Source organism: Morone saxatilis, unplaced genomic scaffold, assembly GCF_004916995.1.
Source record: "Morone saxatilis isolate NCDOM2014 unplaced genomic scaffold, NCSU_SB_2.0 Contig22, whole genome shotgun sequence".
In the NCBI taxonomy this organism is placed as follows: Eukaryota; Metazoa; Chordata; class Actinopteri; family Moronidae; genus Morone; species Morone saxatilis.
Genome location: NW_023339785.1, coordinates 9,965,599 through 9,991,341, shown reverse-complemented (window position 1 = coordinate 9,991,341; position 25,743 = coordinate 9,965,599). Strand labels below are relative to the sequence as shown.

At 36.9% G+C, this 25,743-nt stretch overlaps 1 protein-coding gene across 7 annotated transcripts in view; it reads right to left on the bottom strand.

Annotated features, from left to right (window-relative positions):
• Positions 1 to 25,743, bottom strand: part of diaph2 (diaphanous-related formin 2) — a 354,389-nt gene that overhangs the window by 117,946 nt on the left and 210,700 nt on the right. For all 7 annotated transcript variants that reach the window (XM_035669470.1, XM_035669472.1, XM_035669476.1 and 4 more), the window contains 3 exons: positions 20,408 to 20,509; positions 17,513 to 17,752; positions 11,894 to 12,023 (listed from right to left, as the gene is read on the bottom strand). In XM_035669470.1, coding sequence (XP_035525363.1) covers positions 11,894 to 12,023; positions 17,513 to 17,752; positions 20,408 to 20,509 — 472 coding nt within the window. The remainder of the gene's footprint in view (positions 1 to 11,893; positions 12,024 to 17,512; positions 17,753 to 20,407; positions 20,510 to 25,743) is intronic.

The window sequence follows — 25,743 nt, the reverse complement described above, 5'->3', positions numbered from 1 at the left end:
CATAGAGCCACAGGGTTACAATAGAAACAGGTATCGCTCAGGCCTTACAAGGTTGGTGCTGTAGTATATGCAGAATATAGAATATTCCGAATGACAACATTGCTCAACTCAAAAATAAATGAGTAACAGAGTGGCAGCCTAATTAAAATGTAAAAATGTTATTAACATTTTTGGGGGAAATAGACATAACTGTCACTGTATTTGACTACCACCTGTCTCCCATGAATTCCGCATGAGGCAGGTGGTTAGCATAAAAAAAGCAAAAAAAAAACAAAAACAAATATTTTGACCACAACATAGTTACCAGACTATTTCTGTATCAGGATATTGCCTCCTCACAGCTCCACAGCTCTGCTGGAAGTGGTGCATTTAGCAATTTATACTACAAATAAGGATCAAAGGCAGCACAATGGATTATGCTGCATGAGTAGTTTATTTGAACGTTTTGATGTGTTTTTTTTTCCTTTTTTGTCTCTCTGGGTTGCCACTGCAAACCATTGTAACAGTTGTTAGCTGACTGTCTGTCGTCTTGCATGAAGAAGTGAGAAAACTTTTCAGAGCGACCATTCAAACCTACTGGGGGTAACTATTTAATACTCAAAAGATAGTGAGTGGAGTGTTCCTTTAAATTCTAAAATGATTGTTATTACTTTTTTTACCTGTAATTAGTGTGTAATTTGTAGATTTAAATGAACAAATTGGGAAATAATCCAGTTTATAATTTATAAAAAAGGTAATGTAAATGTATTATAGATTAGGTAAATTACAATTTTGTAACTAAGTCCTAGAAAACTTTCCTAGAAAAAACATGTGGTCTCTGAGCCATTCTTCAAGTGTGTTAATGGTCTCATTCTAATGTGCACTGTAAAGGAGACAGGACCAGTATTTGGTAATGACTTTAAAAGTAACCAATTTTGCTCTCCCATGTGCCCCTGGTACACCACGTGACATTTCATCTACTGCAAATGCACACTGGCTACTTTTGCTCTCTTGGGAATTGCTTCTTCTGGGTCCTGAGTTTAACCACTGTATGTCTGAAGTGTTTGAAAGATCCGAGTACATATGAAATTGTTTGAATTCAGGTTACCCATGTGAACTTTTGTAGAGGCCAATTTGTTGCTCAGCTATTGATACATTTAGAAAAAAATGCAATTACTTTAATCTACAGTGGTGCACTGTTTCTAGTTATGAGTTAGTGCAGAAAAACAGAGTTGCATTTGAAATGGAGCTTCCTTGTTCACCTCAGCTCATGGAACACTCCCAGCATGGGAAATGGTCTACTGTGACAGGCTGAATTTCTAGGCTGGCAAACAGCATTATTCTCATTCCTGGTCCCATTGTCAGCTCTCATTGAAATCTGCTGTCACGGACTGGAGACTGATGCTAAGCAGGGCTGCTGGCCTCCCTGCATGTGTCTATCTCTGTCTACATTCATAGTGGCTGGCCAAAGTGGTGATGTAAGAAATAAGAGGTAGAGGGAGAGAAAGATGGACAGAAAGAGGAAAAAAAGAAAAAAGAGAAAGAGAATAGTTGTTTTGGTCTCACAATAAACTACTCATCCACCATGAAGTGAGTAAAGGGAAAAAAAGGAAAAAAGAAAACTCTCTAGAGCTCATCACTCATCCTGAGCTGGTGGAGCTAGACAGGTCTGTTTCCTGTTCCTTATATTCTTCATGACAGACTGTCCATTTAAACTGCTGGCCTCGCTGATCCTGCTCTATCACTTTTAGGGTCCAGGGATGAGTATACCTTAAACAACCGGTAAGGAAATTGTTTCCATTTCTAGGCATGGTGACAGCATTAAGTTGACTAATGGTCATGTGTACTCGATGTTACACTGGTGGGCAGATAAAACATGTTTAATATAAAGATGTGAATTCAATACTTCACTTCCACAAAATTATGTGTGTTGCTGTGAGGGTGATCTGCAAATAATGACATTATTCCTTGCTTTGGTTTGCTAAGTTGTAAAAAGTCTTTAATCATGTAAATCTGTATGTGCAGCAGTGCACAAAAATGTCCAGTCAAATCAACTGGAAATCTGGGTCTCAGGACTAAAGACTGTCATTATTTTATTACTGAAGACTGTGCCTTCAATAATACAAGTACCCTTTGCTAAATTCCTTTGATGTATAAATGATGAGTTCTCAAACACGAAAAGCTTCCTAGGAGTTTGCTTGATGATTAGACACTGAAACACATGAAATGATAGATGGAAAGGTGCCGACCTAGCCCAAACAGGGCACTCAAACAAACAAACCCACAATCATTAACAGAACTTCAAACCTTTGTGACTTGACCAGCATTGGGATAGCAAGAAACCCCAAACATGATAAAATGGATATAAAAGAAAGGTACAGCTATCTACACTTCAGTAGATTCTATAACCAACATGCCAAATAGCAGTGCTCAAATGTTGTTATCCTAAATAAACCATATTCCAGCCACCCTTTTTCTTTTCTGATATCAATAAAACATTTAAACCCAAATGTATTGTCTGTGTGAATCGTATCTACTCTCACTGATTTAACATTTATAGATTTTTTTACATTTTTACTTTTGAAAGTTGGAGTTGAAACTTAGAGTAGTAGAGTCAGGACATTAAAAACTTGATATTGTACATTTGAGCAACCATCTGGCTGATTTAGCGAATGTGTGTTGCTTCTAACTTAAAGGTATAATATGTGACATTTCTGCATTAAAATGTCTAAAATAAACACTAAACTTATGTTCCCCTTACCCTAAATATTTCCAACAATGTTCAAACCCAGAGAAATCCAGAATTTTACAGTACATTTCATTTGGTCACCTGTCAGTGGCGTCATATCCCCTTTATCCCCTCTAGTTGCTTAAACTTCAGAGGATATGTCAAAGTGAGGTAGGAAGCCAGTGAAACAGATTAAAACAAGTGTGAACCTATCGGGACGTCACCCATTGGTTTGTTGAGTACTGTTTTGAAGCCTCGAGTTTGACGTTATGGTTGTTGCCATGCCAGTTTGTAGGAGCCAGCTGAGGTGACATACTGCGAGTTGAGCTGCGCTGATTGGCTGTGCAGTTTTGACTCATCCTTAGCAGGAAACAATGGCATCTCGCCTGGCCACATATTATCTTTTATTACAGCTAAACAGTACACTAAAATTCCTTCTGAAACAATTTTAGGTGAGAAATGTAACAGGATCTTGCTTTGTATTTGACCAGCACTGCCTAGTCTGATACTTTGATCTAAGTTTTGTGTGGTGCACTGACAGATTCACTGAGAGTAACTTGTCAGACACAAGGTAGCATACCCTGCTTTATCGTCTATATTACTCTAAATTGGACCATAATTTATAATAAGGAACATCATGCTGTATGGAACAAGACGCATTAGGGAACTGTTTACAGAGCTAATTAATCAAGACTGCAGGGTATTGTTTTTTTATTGCAGCCAATGGATCTGGGTGCTTTCTTTTTTCTTCGGTGTAGTGGGAGATTTTAAACTAGTGACTGTAGTTTCAAGTCATCTTGGATTTAGGCTTTTTCTGTCCGTCTTCCTTGCAGACCCTCCTAATCTCAGTCAGACTGGATGGAAAGCATCAGTGAGCTGCAATCTTCAGGTCTCTCCACAGATTTTCAAAGGGGTTCAATCCCAGGCTTTGGCTGGGCCTCTTAAGTACATACAGACACAAAGCCACTCCACTGTTGTCTTGGATGTGCAATCTGGTTCAATGTACTGCTGGTAAGTGAATTTCCACCAATGTCTGAAGTTATGTGCACTCTGGAGAAGGTTTTTGTCTTGTTCAAAATTCCTACAGGAATGACCAGATTCTCTGCTGTTGGAAGCATCACAGTGGTACGATGCTGTGGCCACTTTACAAGGGAAACAACAGATGTAAACTGCATAACATTAAAAATATCCCAAATTGAGAAAACTGTCTTTAGGTTTACCTACATGCAATTTCAATTGCAATAAACTTGAAATATTGCATATCTGTGAGCCTCATACCACACCCTATTAACTCCTACGATTAAATGGCAAATGGAATTCCCATTGAGAATATTAATATGCACCTAAATCAGATTGTCATTCAATTAGGTCTAAAGGAGAATGGAAAAGTTGGACTACAAATCTAAGAAGAGAAACTTCACTGAGTGTGAAACAGTTTTTTCCCCCCCCAAAGGTTGAAATGGTCTGTTGTTAGGGTTATTGGTAGTCATCTTTGTGACCCATTTTTCACACGGCTGCATATCACAGCAGTACTGATAGCAGCTAATTCAGAGAGCCAAACCATTATACTGAAATTTAAAAGAAGTGGCCAGATATCAAAATTGATGACAACCGGAAAACCAAAGGTAACAATGGCGGAGGTCAGGGGACACGGGGGATATCACAGTTCACTCTCTCAGAGGACTGTTTGCCTCATATAATTGGTGCCATTCTTAAATCATAATCTTTTTAGGATACTTTTTCATTTCATAAATATCAACAGATATGAAGCTGAGGTGGAGCAGGTGCACAGTTTCATGTTCCTGGAAATCAACATCATCTCACATTTCCACACTGGTTATAAAAGCATAGAAACAAAACAATGAAAAAGCATCCTGACTGGAAACATCACAAACCAGCATGGGATGTGTGACTGTGGGATGTGTGTGTGAGACTTTGTAGCGAGCAATTCAAATTGCTCAGAAGATATACTTAAGATATATTTTTTCAATTCATTTGTACATGACAATTCATTTGTACATGACAATTAAATAACCTTGAATTCTTGAATGTTCAGGATGACGAGGAACAATTATTAGGCTACATTATTTGATAGAGAGGGAAAATTCACAAAGGTTCCTTCACCCTAATTATCATGTATCCAAAATGGCTAACCATTCTGGGAACCCAAGTTGTTTCCTTGTTGTAGGAGGAAAAAAAAGAAGCAAAGAAACAAAACAATTATTTAAACAATATATTGATATTGATCAACTTATTGTACGAAAGAACTGCTAGAATTTTTTGTTTTTAGGTATAAATAGTAAGGTTGCCATGAAAAGAAAAGAAAAAAAAACACAATCATATGTTAAGTTTATATCATTTATATTTATAACTATTATAAAGATATTTCCTAATTTGTTTCTAGCATCATATGCAAAAGCTGTGTCAATAATCTAACTAGTGAAAATCATGCTCTTTGTTCCTCTACATTTATTTAGGCCTAATCTAATAAAATATAAATGAGCTACATTGTGTTAGTAAGTGTAAGTGTGTATATGATGTGCTTACACATTTTGAAAGAATTTAATATAAACAACAAATTTTCCCATGGAATCAAGATATTTCACATAATACGAGTGATAGATAATGTTTTTGAGGAGCAAGAGTAAATAAGAAAAAGAAAAAAACATTTAAAAGTAGGGCAGGTCTCTTTTAAATTAACAGTGTCTAGCTCCCTTTAACACAAACAGCATGTAATATTCTAATATCTATTAATAGCCCTCTTTAGCTAGCCGCTGGCTTTTTTCCTAGCACAACCCAGCTGCTAGCAAGGCACTTTCAAAATTTTTCCAAAACTTCTTTTTTTTTTCTTTTGTCATCAATTTTTAAATTGTGTTTCGACACACGTCGGCTGTAAAAGGATGGAATGATCATTGAATAATCAAATTTCAACTTCACATGTAAATCTTGAGTTTCTTTCAAAGACAAACACATCTCTTTAGCAAAAAATGAACATTTGTGCATCCATTGCAGTAGTACATTAGTGTTTGGAATTATGTCAATTCTTCCTTAAGCTTTTGCAGCTGACATTAGTAAGATACCCTCCCTCCACTGGCATGAGGGAATAACTTCTCAACCCCATGATTCCCTGTAACTCCATTGAAACCAAAAGACAAATGATCCCTTCTGTGTTACACCCCATCCAGAAAGGCATTTTGTCTATGTAATACAGAGCCAAGTACTGCTAGGAGTTTAAATGGGAAATGGGCACTGCTTTATTATGCTGCAGTGCCTTGAAATGAATGTGGATAATAGATATATTCACAGCGGTATTAATATCCTCAGAGTTCATCTTTTTTTTTTCTCCCCTCATTCTACATTTTCTCTCTCACAGGCTCCAAAGTACTTTGCCCTTGGCTATGCCTTATACTAAATAGATTTATGAGAACATTTGTGTCATATTTCCTCTTTTCCCGGATTGTCAAGACAGATTGTCAGTGCACCACTGATTGAGTGGAATCACCACACAGACTTAGTTCCCATTGTCAGACCCCACATATTCATCTCTGGGGGGGGATTTAACAAGGCAAATTGGTCAATGACACTTCTCTCAAGGCTTTGCTGCTGCTATTAAGATAGGGTCAGGGGTATAAAAATAGTGGATTCTATGACTACATTTCAAATGATTATGGCCTCAATCTCCAACAGTACAATTATGGATGAATACATATACAGTATACAGTACATACTAGATATGATCAGTCTTGGCTACACCCTTATTCAGTGGTGCGTCATCCTAAGAATAAGGACTAAACTAATAATTTTGAAATAAAACCCTGAAGTCATCTTTCAATTTTTTAGTAAGGCCAATGAAATAAACCATACAAAATGAGTACAGGGCAAAGGAATCGAAAGGTAGTTGAATAAAAATTAATCTGGGAATGGTGCAAGACCTTTACTCTTTATGTTAGTTTGAGTTTGAAACTGAAGAAGTAATTTATTAAAGTGCATGCTTAGTGAAAAAAACTCATGATCATGCATGATTTTAAAAACCTGCTGCACATTAAAATGAATGTTAACTGAAGCAGCAAAATAAGGGGAAAGAGAAGCAACCAGCATATGGTACATACAGTCTACTGTATCAGTTAAGCACAGTAATGAGCTGATGTCCATCTGATATCTCACACCAGTATAGTACAAGAATTCCAGCAGCAATGTTAAACCTAAACCTATTTAAGGATACATTAATTTCGATGGTACACTGATACATGGTACACTAAAAAGTATGTCAGTGGTAACATTAACCAGGATTGTGAAAATTCAATACTCCACTATATACTGAAATACAACTGATGCTTTCTGGTTCCACTAAAATAATCACTGGAGACAAATGAGGTACTGTATATCCAAGTCCAGTTGACAGTGGTGATGGTGGGCTGCTTAGGTTTGAGCAGTCATTTTGGGGGGAAGGACATGAGGATAAAAGAGCATTTTCAATGAGGAGGTCTGAGTCCCTTTGAATTATCCAGGCCTCCTTCAAATCCTTCATCACTCAGAGTGATTTATCAGTAGAGATCCAAGATGACATGGTGGTAGGAGAGACTACCAATCTTTTGCTCAGACAGAGATGGAGCTCACAGTGAAATATGGTAGTAGTTTGGCTACAAAGCCAATAATAAAAGCAGAATTGGTCTGGAATGCAACAGGTTAAATTTGGTGATGAACAATCCTGACGTCTTCGAAAAAGGTCAATCTGTATCATACGTGATGAATTGTGCACAGCAATAAAAGTTATGTGTTAGGGCTATCATAAACAAAGTTAAACATGTTGCTCCTATTCAAGGGCCTAGTTGTTCACTATCATCCAGAAGATTACTACACACATTCAGAAATATAGTGTTTCAAACTTTGAGCTGACATTTTATAACTGTTATAAAGAACCTATTTAATTTGGCGCTATATTTTATAATATCAGCATTTGACTGTATATTTTATTTTTCATTAAAATATGTTGTGTTTTTTTTAATGTAAAAATTGGTTGCACTGGTGTCAAGACTAAACTTGATACAGTACTCAGTATCAAGATTAAAAATTGGACACATATAATTCAATAAGAAGCAGTGATATATCTTTTCACCATCTCTATCACTCTGAATGAGCAGTAGTGTCTCTTTAGCAGCACTTCACTGTCAGAAGAAAAGTGCTACTATAGATGTGGCTGAAAAATGCTGTCAAGATCTTGTCCTTCTCTGTTCTGCAGATTGTAATGATTGTACCAGCATTCTTCAAACAATTCTTTTGAAAGAAAATATAGAGCAACATTTTCTTTCTACGTTCACTGGCCTAAGAGTAAGACAGACCAACCAAGTAGGCTGTTTTAATAATGGACATACTGTATATTAGAGCTTTTAAAATTGGTTGTGGTTCTGAAATGTGCATGCAAATACAAGAAGAGTACATAAAGATGATTACATAGTAATATATTTGTGTTGAAACCATAATCAAAGAATCTGCAGTACAGGAGTCATCCAGAAAATAAAGTGATTTGCCACTGGCAACAATAGTGGTGCTATTATATAGGCACCAACAAATAAAGGCTTCTTCCCAAAATGTTCACCAAATTCCCAAAAAAATAATAAAAACAGATATGCTGCTACCTAATAAAACATGAAACCAACAAACAAGACAGAAATAATAACCTCCTTGATGGAAGTAATTGAGGTAGGAAGTCATTGTTACTTTCAAGAAGACCGGATCAAAGAAAGTGAAAGTGCTGGTCTATGTTATATTCAGCAGGACCTCATTATTTACAATCATTGGGCAGACATTGTCCTTGGTGACTTACAATACAGGAGTACTACAGTACAATAGATTTTTTTGCTCTAACTTTTGCAGAAGACTTAAAACACCTCCACTAGCAGTGCAACAAAGGACTAGTTGATTAAATGCAAATTATCTTAGTGAAATAACAAACAAAAACAATAACAAATAGTCATTTTCATTTTGTGATATCATGATTATACTAATGCTGGCAGGATGGTTTTTAAAGTGGCTTTCAAGCTGTTTCTAACTCTGTATGGTAAGAAAATGTGGATGCTGAAAGGCTCTTGTGTAAAAAAAACATTTAAAAAATTCTTTGAACTTTTAAAAAAGCATTTGAACTTTTAAAAAAGCAAATAACACCGATCAGACATTACTTTAATTAGCGCCTAAATGAAGTAATGTTAGGGTTCATACAATTTTGCAGTCTTTATCCTATGTAACACTTTGATTAAAAAAAACATAGGCTCAAAACAGCAAATTTAATAACCTGTTTAATTGCTGAAATATAAAATATATATTTTTAGACAAACTTTGAACATGTTCTTACATAAAAATTATTTGTATAAAAAAAAAAAAAAAAAAATATCAAAACATACTTACTTTACTAATATTAGAATTGTTCTGTTCAGTAAAGCCCACAGTGTCCACAGTGCATTGTTAAAAGCATTGCCCTTTCCTTGGTCCAGGCCCTATCTGGAACATCTGCAGCTTGCTGCCCCTTCCTCCTTTCATAATCATGTGAATTTTAATCAAAACTGACCTTGATACAGGTAGGCTTTGATAATGTCTGAATCCTAGGAGAGAGGAAGAATCTCCTGAGGGAACAACTCTATGTGCTGGACTTGTCTTAGTTAAAGTTAACTTCTAGCTTCCATTCTCTCTATTCTCAGCCTCCAGTCTATAGGCATACTGATTTCTAATGTAATAAGATATACAAAGGAAGACAATTGAATGTCCCCAATACCTGAATATTATTTATATGTAGCAAGGTAAGAGAGTAAGACAGCAGGGTAATAGTTAAGAAAATAAGTGGTAATGACAGAATGTCTCTTGATTGCAATGACCTACAGCACTCCACGTTGTACAATGTGAAAGACATCATGGTCTCATGAACTATTGTTATACCACTGCAGAAAGTGATAAATTATACATTTAATACGAGCAGATACAGAAAGGTGGTAATATCTAATTCAGTCTAAATTAGGCATTTGTTGCTACCTGTAGCCATTATCGATAAAAGCTGTTGTAGGTCACTGGCTGAAAAATAGAATAATCAATCAATCAATCAATCAATCAATCAATCAATCAATCAATCAATCACATTTCTTTCAAAATATTTATATGCCTGCTGTAAAATTCACTGACATTTTGAATTACTTTAAGAGAAAAATATGCACCATTTTGAAATATGGTGAAAGTGGGAAAATAAAAACCAAACAACAGCAATGTGGCAATCCAATGCCTTTGAGAAATTGTGCACTGGAGGAGTGAAAGTCTAAAGCAGCCAATCAAGGCAGGGGAAATTATGATTTCCTAGGGAAATTATCCCGGCCTGATTGCACTTATCAATGAGTTACGTTAATTGTACAACTTCCAACCATTGTAGATGGCCATTTGATTGCATTTGAATCTCCCACATCGTTGTCAGTGTTCCTTTAAGTCAACCCCTCCCTCAAAAGCCCCAGACAATCAACAATCAGAAATCACAAGCTTGCCCAACAGGCTCTACACAGGTTTGAAATGTATTACTCCACAAGCACAACACCATGGTGTTTATGTTCGATTTATTCACCAGTGAGAAGATGAAACTTTTACTGTCAACTGATCTACTGTATGTGATATGTTATTAAACCAAATAAACTAAAAATAATATTTTCTTTATGTAGTCCAAGTGTAAACACTGATGATAGTGTATATTGTTATTATGAAGCCCAGGAAGAGTGGGTGTTACCATGGTAACAGCTAATATGTTCCCAAATAAACAATAAGGGATTTTTCAAAATGGTGGCTAGTTATATGAATAAAGTTGGAGGAAAACAGTTTCATTAGGAATTAAAGTAAAAACAAAGAGGAGTTAAGAGGCAAATAAATGTAAAAAAATTAAATAAAAATATATCAGAAGAGGCTATTTTAACTTCATTTTAGAGTGTACGGCCTATTCAGGTGAAAAGTCAGCTTTGTTTAATTTTCTTCAGCCAGTTTACCTGAAAGGAGGCCAAAAACTTGTAAAAGATCTGGAGATAGTTGTAAATAATTCAGCGGTGCTCCACTGTTCTACAAGCTTCTCAAAGAAATGGAGCCGGCCTGCACACTGCCTCTGATGACTATGTACCTTTGTCTCAAAAGTAAATCTAATAAAATAGATTTGTTTTTAGAGGCTCGTCAGCAGAGATTTCAGCTTTTCTTATCTACCTAGTTTCAACATGCTAAAGACACATTAAAGATTGTGGAATAAACCATGAGTGTGTCAAAAAAGAAGAGTTTCTTAATGTTCTCTAAGGAGAAGAAGATTTGAAATGATGCAGATTTTTCATAATTAATATCACTGGCCTATTTAAAAACGGTAACCCTTCTTCTAATTAAACTCAGCAGTCCTGTAGGCATGTCAGCACTTTTAATGTCTCAAAATGTAAACAAGAAGTTTCCTTAACTACAGTATCCAATTAAAAAAACGGGTTTAATTGTATGTGATCAATGAAACAAGAGGAGCATGGTGTTTGTGTGCCCAGAGTAAACTCATTACATAGTTCCTGAGGGTTTTGTCCAGAAGACATTTATTTACTGGTTTCAGTCAATTAACTGGCATTTCCTTCATTTCCATGAAATGACAAAGTTGATATAATTCAAAATTTGTGCATATAGACATCTAAATATATACAGCAGATGAAGACTGCGCAGTCCACTTACACAATGGCTGGCAGCGTAACTCAAGTGCATAATTAGTTGAATTAGATTAAATAACCAATTACAAGACTAACAAAGTAAATAAGCCTGCAGGGATTCCACCAAATTCTTGAGAATAGAATTAGAGTGGAATTAGTTTATTGACAGGCTGAATGACAGTGTGGTCAGACAAACAACTCTATTCCTGTCACAAAGAGAGACTGCTAGCTGCCATCAAGGGATGAAATAGATAAGTAAAGGGTGAAGATGTGGTGTGGAGGACATTTGTCAATGGCCTGTGCTCGTGTAGTGAAAATAAATGAATGATTTAGTGCAGGCTGAAAATTACAATTCATTTAGGGATATATTTTGGTAGTTGGATAGCCTGCAGTAAAGACCTTTTCTAGACTGTATTCATTATGAGATGATGTTGGCACTTTAATAATGTTCATGTGCATAGTATGATATTTCCAATGATCTCAAGACATAAAAAAGACATACCTTTGCTGGCACTCTCCACATGCTCCAGTTCATCTGGAAACCTTAAAATTGCTTCATGATTCTCTTCACACCTTTCGGCCAGGAAATGAAGAAGTGTTGTATTCTGACCAATGGATTTTGTGTCTCGGAGCTAAAAAAAAATTAACAAAAAAGAATATTACAAAATGCTAATAATGTATTCATTCAGATTTTTCATCATTTACTTGTCAAATATACTACACAACATAACCACATAAACTTACTTACTCAGTGTGCAACTAAATCTATCGGTGGCAAGAACCAGGGTTGCAAACACATTTAAGATGTGAGTATAAATATTTATGCCCTCTTCAGGGTACGGTACATGGACATCAAGATAATAAGGAACTGTGTGTAATAGGTACTAGTTAACTGTTCAGTAAAGCTCCATCAAATGAGGGACTGGACTGAGGCACAGTACATGAGGAGAAGATAAAAGAAAAATGCATCATGCACTTCCAGATGGTTAAAAAAGAAAGAAACACACACACACACACCTGCAGTAGATATTACACACATAAAATGATATCACACCCATGAGAATAAAACAGTGAGGCAGAAAAGTTTGAATGCAACTACTGTACTGTTTGCCAAGCATATGTGTATGTGTGTGCGTCTATGTTCATACACAGACACTGGAGTCTCCACATCAGTGCATACGGAACTTGTTCCATATTCATTCCCTACCGTGATTGCCATGCTGTTCGAATGGCATGCTGGGAAAACTAATTAGCACAACCCACCTCTGTGTGCTCATACTGATAATATCCGCGCTGTAAACAGCCTGCAGTTGGACATGCCCACACATGTGCACATGCAAACACATGTGTGTACATGCTCCTTACACGTGCACACACACATAGTTTCATTAGATGAGGATCAATCATTTGCTCACGTTGGGTAATCACAATTTAATTTCATGGATTTTAAATTTTAATTTGTTTATTGTTATACCCCAAACTGTCATTACAACACAAAAAAGTGCATCTGTGGTATGCTGATTTCATCTGCTAACTAATATTAGTAATATGTAATAAAGAGAGGGTAAACTGGGAGAGGTAAAAAAAAATCATTTAGGGATTTGTGAATGTTAACAGAGTACATTACAACAGTAATTCTAAATAATGTGGTACAGTGGTGCACTGTATATCTCTAGATTGTAGTAGCCTCTCTGATACAATGTGTTAATGATTTAGAGTGGCATATTTAACTTGAACTAATCTAGTGCCCATACAAGGGTGGAGAATGGGCACACTGTGGGGCTTTATTGAGTGCAGTGGGTGTAAGTGGAAAAAGCATAATAAGGCAGCCATTTAAAATGATCTGATGAAATTGGAAGCATATTAACATTGTGAGGTGAATATCATTGACATAATAAGACCGGACCACTGTCCACAGAGCACACATACTCACTAATTCGTAAACAGACTACTCTGACTGCTCTTCCCAAACCTGTACTTTTAATATTATATGTAGAACTCTAATGAAACAATTTGTATAGTATAATTTGGGCTTATCATTTTCCAAGTGAATTTTAAAGAAAGGCTGGGACCATTTCAGTTTAAAAAAAAAACAACCTGGTGAAAATTGAGCTTTAAAAATAATCATGTTTCAGCCTTTGTTTGTTTTTGTTCTTCTGCAGAACTCAGGTGCTTCATGATGAACAACTCGTCCTTTTTACCTTTGCATTTTTGTATTACTGGAAGCATTCCCTGATCCGTCCTCACCGTAGGAGGACCTACAGTAGTTTACTGTAAACTGCAGTGAACATCATCTTCCAGCAGAAAAGAATATCTTTGGGATAGAGGAGATGAAAAAAACCTTTTAAACTGGTCTGCTCCTTTTTTAAAATGTGGATATTTTACATTAAAAGAGTCATTGAGAGACATTAAATAAGTTTTACGGGCTGAACATAAGGGGGTTTAAGTTTTTAATATGGTTTTAAACACATAAAACAACTGGGCCATTGTCTTATGTTACAGTAGATATAATGGGAATGACATTAGTCTGACTGTCGGCAAATGAGTAGCAAACTAAATTATTATAAAACATTAAATTGCCATGTTATGGTGTATTTAAAATACATATTTGTAACAGACATTTGAGGCATTAGATCACTTAGAAGGAGAGTTTATATGAAAGTGGCAAATTGACTTGAAATGGAGTATGTTGAGGTAAAAAGAACTGTTGTTGGTTGTGGGAACACATTCTGCTGAGGGCCTCTGTAAGGGCAGGGGGATCCTACATGAAGCCCAAGGCGCTGATGTTATTTTCACACTAATTTAAATCAGGAAATTCAGTCAATGCAGCTTTAAGGTATCCTGAGAACTGTGCCATGGACTGTGGAGTATCTGTGCAAACGTTGTAGTGAGCTGGTCTATGTCTAAGTCTGGGGTCATTTTTAATCATAGTACATCCCTTGTCCTGGTTATTTCAAAGTTTGTGCTAAAAGCCCAGAGTGAAAAAGGCTTTTACCGTCAGAGCTCTTAAGCTTTAGAATGCATTCCTTGAAGAGCTTAAGCTACCTGGAGTTTTACCACAAATCTTTCCTTGAACACTACACCTACATAAAATGCCTTTTTAGAGCTGCCATTTTTACACTAGCTGCTTACAATATGTCTTATCACATTATGCTTTAATGGTGCAACTGGATGGAGTGTGTATGAATGTGACTCCTTCAAACAAATCTGTTCATTTGAAGTAGATGGAAAAATGCTGCTTCATTACCGTGTTGCTGAAAGCTAATTCTGAGCACTGATAGCATTCAATCTTTCATAACAGAAATTGCCTTGAGGTAGAGTTATTTCAAATCCCTCACTACTTAGTACCGTACATTCCAATACATTTAGCGTTTACAGTGGCAAGGTATATAACAAGCAAGCAGGCTTCCACTTAAATTTGAAAATAAATAAATAACATAATAATTAACTAATAATAGAAGAGGTGGTAATGGGAATATAGCCTCACACTAACAGTATGGACATGAATAATAACACTGGAAATTGGAACAGTCGTTTCAACCGAGGAAAATGTTATATTTTGAAAGCAGGACACATGGTTACAGTGATGCTGGCTCAGTGACTCCTGTTACCAAGTCAAGTACCTAATAGATAGCCTGTTCTGTTCAACCTAAATTGGACACAAATCATTGCCATGTGGTCTTTAATTATTAAGCAGAGCCTGTGAAAGTGTTTTTTTCCCCCAGTAAGACAGGGATAAGACCCAAGAGAAATAATATTTCTTTGTTTTTGAATACAGCAGATGTTTTTATCCATTTACCCAATATGTTTCATTATGGAAACAGTCTCTTCTACGTTCTTAATTATCGTGCATATTTTATGCATTTCAAACATTTCTCACAATACAGGTATTAGAGCTGAAAACTTTCCTATCATGTCATTTGCTCACATGTGAACTATAGTGACACGAAAGACATCATTTACCACTGTCCTTGTAAAGAGTGGATGTTCAGCCTGCTGAATATATGTGACCAGACTGGCTCCCAGGAGATCTGTGTGTCCTTGGCAGGACAAGGGGCTGTAGTGGAGGGCTGAAGGTGGGTCAGGAATATACCCGTCCCCTTGCTGCTCATTCCCATCATCAACCTACTCCTCCCTGATGAGCCCATTAGGTACCCTAGACCTGCCACCCAGGGGGCCATTTACTTGATTGACTAAAGTGAGAAAGCAGACTTTTTTTCTTGTCCATCTATAATGGCCCAATCAGCCCCCTGAGGCATTACCAGGCTCTACACTGACACTCCACACTGATTCAGTCAGCTTGCACGAATACGAAACTCACACCTGCAAGATTGCTGGTTTCAAATATGTGTGTAAGGCAGTGGCTTTTGGCACTGACACTTGGTGTCCCATATGGAAATATCCCATGTTGAGTGTTTTCACATGACATGACATTGACATTTGACATGATCGTTTAGGATAGATCTGTTTTTATCTACTGAAGAGTTGTAGCACTGCTACAGAAGAGCAGAAAGCTGGAGAATAGTGAAACCAAAGAGAAAGTGTTTCTTAAATTTCACACAAACTGCCAAAAAGATGTATTTTGTAACTTATTTTGGATGTTTATTTCAAAGCACTCTTTTTTTTATACACTAGATAAGACATTAAATACTGTTACATATGCTACCTGACAACACAGTGCCAAAGCTACTTTAAAGGGACGAGACAACAAAGGGGATTTTTGGCTAAGTATAATAATTTGTTCACATTCTGTTGATTTAGTAGAGAAACCTGTTTTCCTGGATCTTTATCCTGTAAGCAGTTAGCATAAAAAAAGTGTTGTGCATGCAGCTATGTTTAAGTGTTTAGGTAAGTTAAAGTGTTTTTTTCCTCCCATAACTTGCAGTGGAAAGAAATCTAATGTCCTGGGGAATAAAAAAAAATTGCAATCAAATGTTACATAAGATCTTAATACACTGTCATTTCAGAAATGGTGTTGCTTAGAAATATTTCAAAATATATTAAATATGTATGCAACATTGGAGAAAATCATCCTCTGGTCAATATGGCCAATCCTGATACCAAATATCACAATACATCAGTGACACCATTTATAGTAAAGCCACTGTTAGACTTTTTACTTCAACAAAAAAGAACACATTACACTGATTTATGTATATAAATATTAAATAAGAACAACTTTTCTACTTCAGCACGCTGGTGTTATACCCACCTTGCTCTTGTGGTTTAAGTACCATGTTGGAATCCAAGCTTAAAACCCTGTTTTCATTGTGATATGACTAACCCTAGCTTTGTCTACAGTGGGGCTGACAGTATCTTCTCTTACCTTTCCTCTCTCACCAGTCTTCCTCTCAGAACACAATGTAGGAAAGCCTCTTGTCTCACTGCCTGCCTGATGTAACTTTGTGTGTGTTTGTGTGTAGCCGAACACGTCTGCTTTCAACAGCTTGGTTGTGCTTGGTATAGATGTGTGTGCATAGCTGCCAGTCCTCTCTTTCACATCTTTGCATGCTATGATTTTTCCTGGCAGTGGACAAAGATGCTGCCTTGTCCTGGCTCAAGTTCCACTGTCTCATGTTTCATTTGATTGTTGATTAGGTTCTGCAGATCTTAGAAGACCTAGTCCCTCTAAAGTCCTTTGAGGCACTCCTGTGAGAGGCCTCAATCTATGACTTACCATATGTTTACATCTGTTCAACCACCATTTCTCGAGAATACAGCAGAAGAATCGTATGAGCATGTCTTTATTACTTCAGAGCAACACTTGATGAAAGCAGGAAATGCTTGTTTTAAAGCATGATATAATTACATCTCAATGGCTAAATAATAATTGCAATGCATAAATTGTTCCGTTAACTAAATTGTTTAAAACAAATATTTAGTTTGAGTTACAAAGATCATCAATGTTTGATGATGTATGATCATGACAATGTATTCTACCATCACAGTGAGGCAGGAAATCTCACCTGTGTGGTTCCACAATGGTAAACAGTTCATCTATAGTAAGACTCGCCTCAAATCAGCAATTTCAGGATCACCTTTTTCGTTAATGGAAGTTCATGTTTCAAGCATTTACACAACATGGTGTTTATCTGTGTTTTGTGTTGTGATTGTGTTGTACCTTGCAGAGGAAGCTGATGTTGAAACCAAACGTCTGGGCATTCCTTGAGCCTGCATTCATGTAATTGCCGACCAGCAACACCAACTCCAGGAGTTTGCAAAAGCCTTCGCTCTTCTTCACCTCCTCACAGGCAAATGTCACATTCATGATGTCTGGTCGGATGTTATTCACCTGCTCCTCAAACGTCAGCTTGAACAGAATGCCATTGAGACGTGGCCGTAGGAGTTTCACTGAACTCATCTGAGGGTATAAATAAAAAAAAAAGAAATCAATGTAGACAAAGACAATGTAAGTAGTTTGGAGTCCCAAATTCTGCCTTCCACCTGTGTGCACTTTCTTTGTGCACTTAATTTTGTCAGATCTCCCTGAAAATTCTATAATGACACGATGACCTTAAACCATGGGTAGTCTTTTTTTTTTTTTTTTAAACGCAGAAGCTCTGTGAGTGGGAGTGAGAAACACATACCAACTGATAGCCAGCAATAAAATTTCAATTTATCATTTTCTTTTGTTAATGTTTACACAAACCTGCACACTCCTTTTGAGAGGCACAAAATAGTCCCATTCAAAACTGACACTTTAACTTCAGTGAAATAAGTGAAATATGTCACCACACTTACAGTATGCACAGATTTGATAGGCCAGTGCACTTGTTAAAAATACACATCTATCTATAAACACTGTATCTGCATAAAGGCAGGTAAAGCTTCGTAACTCTGACTATTTCTTACCTATAAAACTGCTACTCAGAATCTCAAATTTATTTGAATATTATTTTATTTTATTAAGTGAGTTCTTACAATAGCTTTTCATAATGTGATAAAACAAAGACAGAGAATAAATCCTATTAAGTTACACAAACCTGCCACCATTGTCATGTTGATTCTCCCGTGTAATTACTGCTGCGACTACTTTTGATGAACTGAAAATCAACTACCCTCTTTAGCAAATGGGACTAACCTCTTTCCTGCCTCCCTCCAGACTTTCATATGGACAAAGAAATCCCCCATTAAACAGATTTGTCATAAATAATATAACAGCCTCAATCAATACTTGTGGGCTTGTGAGTGAAATCACTAAAGCCAGATGAAAATGAGAGAAGAAAAATATCTGTGGAAATGGGAGGGAATTAAAACAAATAGGGTTTTGGCTGTAAGATATGTGGCAAAGCAGCAACCACAGACAAATTCTACAGATTGCTGCATAATCCGGTGCTTGAAGGCAACCCTCAGATCCAGCCCATAATGTTTCATTACTGCTCAAATTTATTCATGTGTATGGGCAAGTTGTCTGTCAAATAACCCCCCTACCCCACACCAATATTCCCACCCACCTCAATTCTTTGTACACACACACACACACTCCTTCCATCTCCTTCACTTGAATTGATTCGTATACAATAAGGAGAAATCACAATGAAAGCAAGCATGTTGGTGACAGCTCTAGCAGAGAAAAGCTTGAACATGGCTTATTTCCCAGGGGAACTAAATAGCTCTGCATTGAGGAGCTACTTCATCAGTGGGGAGGTATATGATCACAAAATTGGTGAGATCATGAAGGAAACTGCCACCCCCATGCTTCATTACATCTCCTAAAAGACATAAGCAAGAAAAAAAAGAGTGAGATGAATAAAGAGAATAGCTAAGGAGATGGAGCACATCTGCAACCCTTGGGTCTAATTGAACATTTCTTTTGTAAAACTGTGTAATGTACCTCTATGATCTTGTTGTAAAGTTAAGTTTTAAGATAACACTTCCTTTTACAGTTGCCTAAACTGCCGGCTATTCACTTGTTAAATTGATGGCAAGAGCAGTTAATTAAAAAGTAATTACAGCTGTAACTAAGTGGAAAGGTCAGAACAGCTTGATGATGTACTTCCCATCTTCTACAACTGATTTACAGTACAACTTTGCCTTTTTCAGTCACCCACCATACTAGAGGTAATTCTGGGAAGAACACAAGGCAGTGTGAAAAGGTACTATGTCAAGTTTCCTGTGCATTAGTTTACGCACCTCAAGATCAGAGTCATGTTTGACACACAGGATTGCTGGATAAAGACAGGTTGACGAGGGACAAGAATATACAAGTTTTTTTTTACATCATTAACTTAAAACCATATTTATGTCAATAGATATGGTCAACTTGCAGATCGGGCCTTAAATGTACCTACTGTACCTACTTAATAATAGCTAATTACTTGCATATCATTATATGTTTGCCTGGTGAATATCTTGTTGTTTTGAAGACTTTCTGAAGGCTATAATCCAAGTTTACAATATGTTACCCAGCACTACTTTACTCTATTGCTGGAAAAGATAGAACTTTGGCTAATCATTGTAAATCGATCTGAGGATTGGGATACATCACCAAGCCTGCTGACTACAGCGGCATGCACTTCAGTACAAACAGGATTCGTAGCCTTAGGACATGATTTTATCATGAGACAACATTGACAGCTGATGTCAAAAATATGGCATTCACTGAATTCTTGATGCAGAATACTTATTCAAAATGATTGAACTGTTCTTTACTAGAGCCAAGAGTGTTAAAAAAACAAAAAACAAATTTGTATTAAAAATGCCCTTTATATTGTTAGATGTTTTAATTAACCATGACTGCAACTCCCTCTAAATTATACATTTCTTGATTTCCTGGCCTCTTGCTAAACTGCACCAAATCCAGCAGTCCCCTGAAACAATGCTGGAGTGTGTAAGTGTAAAAGTGCAGTGTATGTGTGTGGTATAGAGAGGCAGGAAGAGTAGGTAATGAATAAAAAACGGAATTTCTCAACTGTGCATGCTTGCAAGTGTTTGACTCTAGCAGACTGGGAGTATGATTGTGCATACTGTGTGTTCTCTTGGGCCGATCCAGTAGTCACCAGGAAATTATACTCACCACAATGCCAAACTGCTCCGACTCCACTAGCTCTTCATATTCACCCTTTAGTTCCGCTAGCGCACTCAGCTCTTTCTGCTCTGGCAGGTTCTTTATCAGGTTCTACAAATGGGGGAGCACACACAAACACACAAATACAGAGAGGGAGAGAGAGAAAGAGACCTACTGTTAATGCAAATCTCATTTTCTGTCCATGTCAGGATAAAAATCACATAACAGACAAGGATGACAGGGTTCCACACACAACAGGAGAAGAAAGGAGTCCATACAAGCAAAGCTGCTGAGTGTGTTCCTATTCAACTTACCTGGTTAGCTAACAGTTTGAAACTTTTAATATTTTTTTATAGACATACATACAGTTCCTCGGATGCATTTATAAAGACACGGAACGACAAGTACTCACACGTATGGCTTACAGTTTAAATGGAAAACTTCTTTTAGGTTCTGACACTGTCAAATAAAGTAAAGTTTTTATGTCATTAATATATCTTTATTAGACCTAGACTTAGATTTCAGTCAGAATACATAGATTTGCTGGTGGTCTGGTAGGTAAGTTGATAAGGTCAGATAATCACTGCTCAGTTGGCTTTTTACTGTGACACTAGTGGCCCTTAGCCAATTACAGAAGGACCTTCAGATAACTGACCTTCTACTGCATAATCCACATCACCTTTCAATTGTCTTAAGAATACATGCAACGGATTTGCCATTAATTTGCTACTATTCTGTTAAATTCCCCTTGCAGGAGCAGAGAAAAGACACGATGCTGCCGGTGGTGAGGTTGAAGATTAAGATAGAGATGAGGAAGATAATGCGAGGGGCTGTGTTTTCTGTAAATGTTAATTGTTTGTGTGAAGGTCAGCCAAGTTAATAAAATTGACCACAGCGACTTTTCCCTCTTTTTCTCAGAGGAGAAGAAGAGGAAGAGGTGCCCTTTTCCAGGTCTTCACAAAGCTTCCTTCCTCATTAGCTCCCCAAATTTATTTAGCGGGAGCATACTGGCGCAGGGTCACGTGGCCAGATGGGAACCTCGACAGGGAAAACAGAGAGTAGACGCTACTGGGCCAAGGGCCTGGCTGACCACTCTATAGACCTCAGCAGCTATTGCAGGCACCACGGCCAGAGTCTACTGCCCACTAATGATGACATCTCTGTCCTTCCCTCAGGGAATTCAGCAATATAAAAAGTAAGCCATAATGCAGGCCTGGCATTCGTGTTTGGGAGGGAGCCATTATATCAAATGTTGCTTGCTTTAGCTGAAGCTCCAATTAGGGTCTCCGGCAAGCAATGGTGCCATGATAATGAAGGCTTTTGATCATATCGGCAGAAGCAGAAAGGATTGTTGATGATATATAAAAATAAAAAAACATATTTGTGTAATTGGATTTGTAAGGGTGAATTTATATTCGAGTTAAATGATGACTGTGCACATGCTTTTCTTTTTTTGTCCCTTTTTTTGTTCAGAGCAATGGATATACTGTATTCAACACATAGCTAATATCGCTAATTATTCACTCATGGCCTTTCATAAAGAAACTCCTGCGGTTGCTGTTTTAATGTACCTGATGACTTTTTCATAAAGAAGTGGCAAAAGAAAAATAATAAAGTTCTGAAACTGAAAGGCTTTTTTATTATTTTTGTTAAAAAAAATGCAGGTCTTAGATATAGTTTAACTGCTGACTGAAATGCATGTGTAGCTGTTCCTAAAAAAACCTGAACAGACTTTATAATCATTTGCTTTTTATGTAGTCAGTCTCACAATTTAACAAATTATCTTATTCAGATTGAAGTAAATTTAAGTATAAAAATAAAAATCCAAGTGGACAACATATTGTTTTTCAGTCTATGAGAGAAAGCATAACACATTGTATGTACACTTATTCTCTTGAACTCCAAGGGGCATTAGCAGCTGGATTAGTAACAAAGTTCTCCTTGACAATGTTTTATTGGTTTTGAAAGGAACGGCATCTACACAGCAGCAAACCATTCATCCATTGCAACAATTATTGCTAATAGTGTGGCAAATCCGATTATTTAGGCTGTTCTTCTGTGGGTATGTTTTCGCCCTTGTACATCAACTCTTTCACAGTGTCTTTCTATTTGAGTTGGGTATGGTTGGGCATTGTATAGTAATGAAGGAAAAGTGTCCTTGGCAGAGTTTTTTGTTGGTGTATTTAGGCCCATTTGTAATATCATATGTTTTAGTGAAGCTGTGCTTTTAGTGCTTGTCAGTTAGTTACAGGAAGAATGCAGAAATCCATGACAACATATAAAAAACAGAACTAAGACAATTCATTGGATTTGATATTTCCAAAGTGGAGGACTTTGTAGGGAGTGGATTTAATGTTTTGAAAGAGGTGAAATTGTTCTAAAATGTTTCAAAATGCTACAGTTGAATACGTCTGAGAAACACAGAAGACTAGGTGATAGAAAATCAAATCCACCTTGTGCTTGTCATTGCATTTGTCTGTCATCTTGTTAATTATTAGAAACCCCATAGAGCACAATTGACACAAAGGCAGCACCATATGTGTGGCAATGTGGGAGACTGGGTGACGATGCTGGGCCAGACTCCTCACCACAGGCCTACCAGACACACACAGCAGTCTAGGAGAGATTACTGGGAGTATGCTAGCAACACTACACATTCATTTACCGCCTTGGGCGAAGATGAAGGCGCTGCATATCAGCACACTTGCCAAGGTACAGAAATCCACCAACAAAGCGGCCACAGCTAAATTAAGTTGTTCAGGTTTAAACCTCATAATTCCTGTTTAATATCTCGTCAAAAATAAAAACGGATCACAAGCTGAATGTGTGAAAAAGTATGATCAATAACTGGTGAATGTATACTGTAAACTGGAAAATGCAAACACAAGGTATGTATTACACTGTTGATACAGTATGAGTGGAAACTGAGGCTATTATACTACCCTGCCACCATGTTTTGTTGAGAATACAATGTTGTGATCAATTTACTTTTCTGAATTGGCTGACTGTACAAGAAACAAGCAACTTCAACACAGGTTTAGTTTAGTTCAAAACAGGTACGTACATTATGTATCAACATAAAATGTCACCAAACTTGGATACTTTTTCAGTATTGTGCTCATTTCAATAGGAAGTTTGTATCTTTTCTCCTCAGAATTCAATCAGGGTCTGTATGCATTTCAGTTGCCCCAACATTTAAACAATAGTTATGGCCTTTATTCATCTGTTCATCTGCTGCAGTTCAAAAGCTTTTTGAACTGCAGCTCCAGTACTGTATATTTTTATGCACATCTTTATCTGACTCCCAAAAACTACCTTTCATAAATTCTGGGAGCGATCACTAAAATGTGTGTTTCAGCTGTCAATCAACCATGTGCTCAGTTTGACAAATCGGAATCAATTAATCATTGTCATTGGGACAGCCATGGTCCACTAACACTTTCACTAGCACAATTCATGTGAATAAACGCCTGTCAAAATGTGTTAAAAATCAATTTAAAGAATAAGCATCATATTAATGTTCCGAATATTGGTTTTGGTTGTTATGCTTTTTTGAAATATATAAGGATATCAATTTATTGAAGATTTACAGGTACAGGTCAACGCAAGGACTCTGAGAGAACCTCACACTGTTACTGGTGTTTCCCCCTCACTTAAACCTGTAGCTAGCTAGCTGTAAATTTTTGGTAAATAATGTTTAAATAATTTAACTTAATTAAATAACTATAGTAAATATTGGTGAAATAATTACACTACTGCTACCCAAACTGCAAAACGCTCTGTATTTGAGGACTGGAAGTGGTTGCCAGGGTAAAGGAGAGTGTAAAAGTAATGAGATACATGTTATGGTTCACTAAACATTTGTAGAGGATGACAGTATCTGTAGGGCTTTCACTTCCATACTTTGATCTCTGCTGCTGACTACTACATTCCAGTGAATCAAGTTCACAGTTTCACATCACTCGCGAACCCATGCCAAGTTAATACAGTTTAAAAGCGGAGTATTAGGCATGTATTAGGTGTGAGCTCAGACATACAGTTTACAGCACTCCACGCTGTTAAAACAGCAGGCACTGATGTGATGCAAAGTACAAATGTTCAAAAGCTTTGATATTCAGAATACAACGAATGCCAGTAAAAGTGTGCACTATGTATACGAACTGTATATGTGTAAATTAAAGTAACTCTTTTTGTGTTTTTAAGTGTCCACATTCCTCCCTTTGTTGTGGAACAGCACATGAAACATCTACCGCACCTACTTTACGACCCTTTCCTTGTAAAAAATATATTTAAAGCACAGATATTCCCAAAAGTAATGTTAAAATGATAAAGAAAACCAGCAAACCTTAAGATGTAGCCTGAGACACGTCAATCGATAACATTTTTCTCAGAACAATAAAGTCTTTATTAAGCTGGGTTAATAAAGGAGAAAAGAGAGAGAATCACCTGATGTCTGAAGGATTATCAGAGTAAACTGCGTTCCTCTCTACTAGGTCTATGGGAGTGCTACAACAAAGACAAAAGATGAGCCGTGTCTGCCATGTGCTTGACAGATACGATTTTCTCCTTTTAATTGATTTTCTCCTCAATTTTGGGAGACAAAGGTAACATGTGATATTTTGCCCATGCTTTGTGATGAAGAGCAACATGAGACTGCCGTCTTCCTGCCGTGACACCTCAGCAGGCCCACCTGCCTGGCTCATGGCAAAATCAGTGAGACTTCAGTTTGAATCAATAACAAAATAATAGACAGACAAGAAGACTTCTCAACTTTTTACAAGCCTTACTTTTAAAACCAGCACTTGAAAGTTCCAAAAAAGAAATTATTTGGAATTTCAAAAGTTCTCTTTTTTCTTCTTTTCCTTTCCAAACTAAGAGTCAAAAAAGAAAAAAAGTAACTTTGCACAATAGTTTGTGGGTGTAGACAGCATCTATCTCAAACAAAAGGTTACTACGACAGAACTGGAAACTGAATATGTGGAACAAAGACTATCAACTTGTGTTTTTGTTTACGAGAATGGGGACAGTTTTGACAGATAATGCTCAGTAAAATGGAGTGTGGTACCTTTCAAATGTAATATTTCTCTTCTGAAGCCGCATCTGTATATTTAAAATGACATGCAAAGCATTTACACTTACAATATGGGTTTCATCTTATAAAATGTTAATTATTATAAGCAGACGCTCCCAACATTTAAGCTGAGCAATTAGAGGAGAACTTACGAGAGAAAACAAAGAACAAACAACAACAAACGGCAAATCTTGTCTCACAGGTAAATATATTAAACAATGAACATCAGTCATACAGGCCGTTCTCGTCTTACACAATCTGCACCGTGCCAAAC